The sequence below is a fragment of the Galeopterus variegatus genome, unplaced genomic scaffold (genome assembly GCF_000696425.1).
Source record: "Galeopterus variegatus unplaced genomic scaffold, G_variegatus-3.0.2 Scaffold708, whole genome shotgun sequence".
Lineage (NCBI taxonomy): Eukaryota > Metazoa > Chordata > Mammalia > Dermoptera > Cynocephalidae > Galeopterus > Galeopterus variegatus.
Window position 1 is genome coordinate 372,650 of NW_007726819.1, and position 6,144 is coordinate 378,793.

The 6,144-nt window shown below is 40.5% G+C and overlaps 1 protein-coding gene across 1 annotated transcript in view; it reads right to left on the bottom strand.

The window, feature by feature from the left end:
• Positions 1-6,144, bottom strand: part of RAD50 (RAD50 homolog (S. cerevisiae)) — a 75,583-nt gene that overhangs the window by 31,433 nt on the left and 38,006 nt on the right. The window contains exons 14-16 of the mRNA XM_008571643.1: positions 3,923-4,112; positions 3,089-3,215; positions 2,455-2,648 (exon numbers count right to left, since the gene is read on the bottom strand). Coding sequence (XP_008569865.1) covers positions 2,455-2,648; positions 3,089-3,215; positions 3,923-4,112 — 511 coding nt within the window. The remainder of the gene's footprint in view (positions 1-2,454; positions 2,649-3,088; positions 3,216-3,922; positions 4,113-6,144) is intronic.

The window sequence follows — 6,144 nt, forward strand, 5'->3', positions numbered from 1 at the left end:
GCGCACTCTCCAGTGCGCCACTGGGCCGGCCCTCAAAGGGCTTTATAAACAGTAAAAAATTATACAAATGAAAGGTTTTTCCTTTTTGTCTTTTTTACTGACCAGTAATGGGATTGCAACCCTCGGTGTTGCGCCCGCACCACGTTCAGCCAGTGAGCGGGAACCGGTCTCCACATGGGATCCGAACCCTCGGCGGGAGTGCCGCTGCGCTCCCAAGCGGCGCACTCTCCAGTGCGCCACTGGGCCGGCCCTCAAAGGGCTTTATAAACAGTAAAAAATTATACAAATGAAAGGTATTTCATATCATACTCTAAGCCTCTGATAATTTGTAATCCAAAGTTATTTAAGAAGTAAACATTTAGTTTTGGACTTCTGATCAAGATAGTAGAATAGACGGTACCCTCTCCCACAATCAACCAATTTACAACTATTAAAAAGCAATGACTGCCAAACTGGGGCCACTAGAGTTCAAGGGAAGAGGAGGAGAAACCTGTGGAGTTCATGAAGGCAGGAGAAGCCCCAATGAGAGAAAGAAAGGACCACTCTATTTCAAATCCCCACCACTTCAAGGCTGCCTGCGATGAGCACAAAGAGCAAGAGCTGGCAAAAGCTGCAGCTGTGCCCTTTGTATGAAGTTGCTTAGAGGCTGCAGGGAATAAGAGGGCCTTGGTGGCCCCCAGGCCAGCAAGACCACCAACAGGTTCCCATGGACCCACATAGCAGTGAAGGACTACAGACAACAGAAAAAAGGAGCCACTCAGAGGCTGGTGAGTCATCGCAAGGGACCTGTGCATGGCCCATCCCATGGGAAGTGTGTGGAGTGTGGGGGATAGTGGCGATGGGCCCACCAGGGGAACATTGGGGCACAGCAAGGACAGCTGATCTGCCCTCCAGTCAACACAGGGCCACTCAGTGGAGACTGGTCAGGAATACAGAACTGCATGGGTGCAGTTTACTGAAAAGATTCAGGCCCAGGCCAGAGTTTCCACACAACCCAGGTGTAGTAGATCTCACAAGACCTGGAAGCATTTATACGGTCAACAATTAAAACCTGAGCTGCACAAAAAGCCTTCCCCAGAGAATCAGCAGCAAAGCAATGATTTAGCTCAACTACAGGGCTCAACTGCTGGTTCCACAGGAAGTTCCTCCACTTTAGAAGTAACCAAAGGACAACAAATTTAGTTACAGTACAGTGTTTAAGTGGTGGGAATAGCAAATAAACCAACACAGAACTAAAAGAAAAAACAAAAACCTACAGATCAGAGACAAAGTTCTGATATTAACCAATAAAGGTCTAATACCATCAAAGAACACCTATAAAACCTAGAAGGCCTGGAAGCCCCCCAGGCTCCCAAGCTGGCTCCCCCCAGGGCTAAGGGCCTCAGCCACACCCCCTCAATGTCCACATCCAGCCCAGTAACAACCACCAAGCCGCTGCTGGAAGTGCCCCAGCCTCCCAAGCCGGGGTGAGGGGTGCCAAGGGCCTCAGCCATGCTTCCTCAATGTCTGCGTCCAGCCCAGCAACAACCACCAAGCCACCACTGGAAGCTCCCAGAGTGGGGGGGGGGGGGCGCTGAGGGCCTCAGCTACACCCCACTGAAGTCCGTATCTAGCCCAGCCACGACTAAGCCACCACCGGAAGCCCCCTGGGCTCCCCTGCTGGAATGAGGGGAGTGCCACAGGCCTCGACCATGCTCCCCCTCTCTCATTCTTTCTCCTTCCACCCTATCCCCCTTCCCTTTTCCCCTCTCCCCCCTCCCACCAACAGCTCTACAACATCTTAGAATGTAAAAAATAATAAATTAATTAAAAAAGAAATAAACATTTATAGTAATTAATAATAGATTCAGTAATATATTTAGTGTTATGAAAACCTAGATAAGATAATTATTTCTAAAACTGTTCATAAATTTAATTGGTTGGGTCATAAATTTGATTAATCTAGAGAAGGGATGGCAAATGCATTCCAGTACATGCAGCAATTCAGTGCCTGCTCACTGTACTGGTAAGGATTCTGACACCACATCTGGAATCAAATGGATAGAGGGCTATGACTGAGGGTATATGCCATGGAGACAGCATGTGTAGATAAGACAAACCTCTCATACAAGCAGGAATGTTATATGGAGTTATTCAACCACCACCTGACCACATGTGTAGACAAGAAAAACCTCTCATACAAGCAGGAATGTTATATGGAGTTATTCAACCACCACCTGACCACCTCCAGTTACATGAAGTTCACTATTTAACCCAGGCAGCCAATTCTTCCTTATCATGGACAAATTCCTTTTTCCAGAAATCTTTACTTATTAGTACAAGTTCTAATTAATCACACAAGAATTATTATTTTCATTTAATCTTCACAATAACCATAGTTCTGGCCACTACACGAATAAACAGTATCTCATATATTTAAACAAATTTAAAAAACAAACGTATAAATGTTCTTACCTTTATCTCTCTATACAAAGATTGAACGTCAGTGGATAATTCCACAGTCTGCTCCTCCAGTTGCTGACGACGTTGCAAATTAGTGGATATCTGAAGTTTCTCTGATTTAAGTTCATTTGTTGTACTTTTTAGGCGCTGAATCTGTTCCTGCTGGTCCTGTATAAGCTTACGATTCAATTCGATCTTACTGGAAACTGCACAAAAACATATTGACACAGTGATTAACATAAGGGTACAGAAAATATTATTAGGGTCATCCTTCTAGTTTTTATAGATCTATGGAATCACCAAAAGCTGAGTTTCTATGGAGCCAACCCACTGTAATAAGTGTAACAAGAACCCCTCCAGCTCCCAAACCTGCTTGCTGTCCCCTCCTGGCCACGCACAGGTAAAGCTCACAGAGCAGGCAAGATTGGAAAATAGTACAACTCTTGATACTCTCCTACTGTTCAAAGTCTGTTGTGCAAATCAAGGAAACAAAGAGAAGTGATGCTTCTGAAAAGAGAGTGAATATATTGTGGGTGGGAAAGAAGAAAGTTCCTTGTCCATGTAACGAGCATAATATTTACCATAAAAAGAATGTGCCAGAAATGTCAAAGTCTTTATGGGTACATGAGGAAATAGACGATATTACCTGTATCTAATTTGTGTTGTTTTTCTTGTTTTTCCTGGTTTACTTGCTGAATAGTTCGATCTAAGTCTATTCCTTGAAGCTTGGCTGCTTGTTGTGCAATTTTTCTTTCAACATCTTTAAGTTCCATCTTAAGAATAGAACAAAGGTATTTCCTTTAAGGAATTTACTGCATTATCATTACTCAAAATTGACATCATGTAGGGCCGGCCCGGTGGCGCACTGGATAGTGCGCCGCTTGGGAAGCGCGGTGGCGCTCCCGCCCGAGGGTTCGGATCCCACATACGGACCGGTTCCCGCTCACTGGCTGAGCGAGGCACGGGAGCAACGCCGAGGGTTGCAATCCCGTTGCCGGTCCCCGGTCCGGTGCGGGGGCAACACTGAGGGTTGTGATCCGTTGCCGGACACGGAAAAAAGACAAAAAAAAAAAAAAAAAATTGACATCATGTATATGATGCCGTGAAAAGGATATAAGTAAAAATTAACAGCTATAATCAATTATTTTTTAAAATCTGAACTTATAAACTGTTTCCAGATATACTAGCAAAGTAGGATAAAAGTGAAATTAATTTTTAGCAATTCAAATGATGTAAACAAAGGAAGGTGACTAAAAATGAAAAAACAAAACTGTCATTATTTTTATAATCCGAATAAAAAAGTTTAAACCCAGGAATGTAAACTGAGCAGTTGCTCCCTCAGGCTACCTGAAATTCAAGATGGGGAATGCTAAACCCAGTCTGTACCTGAATGTTAGCTACTATTTTTAACACTCTCACACTTCACGTTCAAGCCATCACAGACCACGTTTTATTCTGCCTTAAACTACAATAAACTTACCTGAAATCGCTCCATAATTGTAACATCTGTCAGACATACTTTAGCACCTTCTTCTTCAGGCATTATTGTACCCAAGAGTGTTTCCTGTTCTTCTATGTCATTCTTTAGGCGCTGTATGTCTCTATTGACGTTCTGCAGTTTGTTTCTTAATTCTGGTATTTCCTTCTCCTTCAAATCAATTATGCTTTGCCTTAACAAAAAACAGAAAATTAAAAATAATCTATATGATGTTTTTTCACAATTAGACTGAGATCATATATTTCTGGCAAGAATATCATAAAAATGACTTATATCCTTTTCATGGCATCATATACATGATGTCAATTCAATATGTCTTGTCACTGGTGATATCAATCTTATTCACTTCGTTAAGGTGGTGTCAGCCAGGTTTCTCCATTGTAAAATTACTATTTTTCTCTTTGTAATTAAAAAACATCTTAGGAGAGAAACATTGAGTATGCAAATATCCTGTATCTCCTCAAACTCCTGCTCACTGATTTTAGTATCCACTGGTAGATTTTGTTTGCAATAATCATTACTGTGGTGTTTGCTGAACTAAGAGATATTCTATAAATTAACTGATCTTACTCATCAAAAGTGTCAAGGTCATGAAAGACCAAAAAAGACTATGAACTGTTATACACTGCAGGAGCTTAAGGAAAAATAACAACTAGATGCAATGTGGAATCCTGGATAGGATCCTGAAACAGAAAAAGAAAATTATTGGAAAAGCTGCTGAAATTTGAACATGGTTTGTAATTTAGTTAGAAGCATTATACCAATGTTAATTTCCTGGTTTTGATGACTGTATTATGGTTACGTAAATTGTTTTTTTTTTTTTTCCCTTTTTTGTCTTTTTTCGTGTCCAGCAACGGATCGCAACCCTCAGTGTCGCGCCCGTACCGGACCGGGACCGGCAACGGGATCACAACCCTCGGTGTTGCTCCCACACCTCGCTCAGCCAGTGAGCGGGAACCGGTCTGTATGTGGGATCCGAACCCTTGGCGGGAGCGCCACCACGCTCCCAAGCGGCGCACTGTAGCAGTGCGTCACCGGGCCGGCCCTGGTTATGTAAATTGTTAACATCAGGAGAAACTGGGTGAAGGGTAGATGTGAATGTTTTGTACTATTTTTGCAATTTTTCTATAAGTCTAGAATTATTTCAAAATAAAAAATTTTTAAAATTACAGAGAGAAAGGAAGAAAGCTACTCAGCCAAATGTTACATGGGTTTAAGATACAAAAACTGTCAACCCTCTATGGCAGGTACTGGCTCCATACCTATTTTTGTTGGCACCTCTGAAGCAATAAAACTTGTATTTAATCTTTGAAAAAAAAAAATCAAGTTTATTTCAAAAAATCCCAAATTCTTATTAAAAGTTAAATTAGTACAGTAAGTTATTTAACAAATTAGTCTGTAATGGGAATCTTACAATAAACTAAAGGAAAAACCAGAAACTCTAGGATTAGTTCTTGAATATTGCTATTACTTAATAATTTTTAAAAAGTGCCCAATATGACCAAAAAATGTTGATGTGTGGCAACAGAACTATAATTTTTAATAGCACAGAAATACGAAGTATTCTTATTTCATATACGAATAAATATAAGGGTACGCAGATTAATTCCATGCTTATATTACTTCCCAAATATTGTGGTCATAGACTAGTAGTTGGTCTTAAATTATGTACCCAGTACCTAAAAAGTGACACAGCTATAACAGCCTAATGACAAGTCAAGTGTTCACTTAACTGGGGACATCTTTGGGGAGAACTATAGGCATACACACAATTTTAACCCTATTTTTACATTTTCATATACATACAAAAAAACTCTTCATCAATGCGGTCCAAGTTTTGGTGCCTTCTTTTTTGATGATTATTTAAGCTGCTAAAATAAGTGTTCTAAGAAAAAGTAAAGAAACTTCCCTATAGAATGGGCTACTAAGATCTATTGGGGTCTCTAGGTCCGTTTTTTCATTTTTATGACATTTTATTTTTTATTTTCATGAGTTTATTTTTCTAATAGTAAGTTGTTAAAATTAATATTATTTTCAATCAACAAATCATAATTGTACACATATAGGGGGTACAATGTGATATTATATAAACAATGTAGAATGATTAAATCAAGCTAATTAACATGTTCATCATCTTGCTTACTTATCATTTTTTATGGTAAGACATTTGAAATTTACTTTTTGGAGTCCCCCCCCCCCCCCCC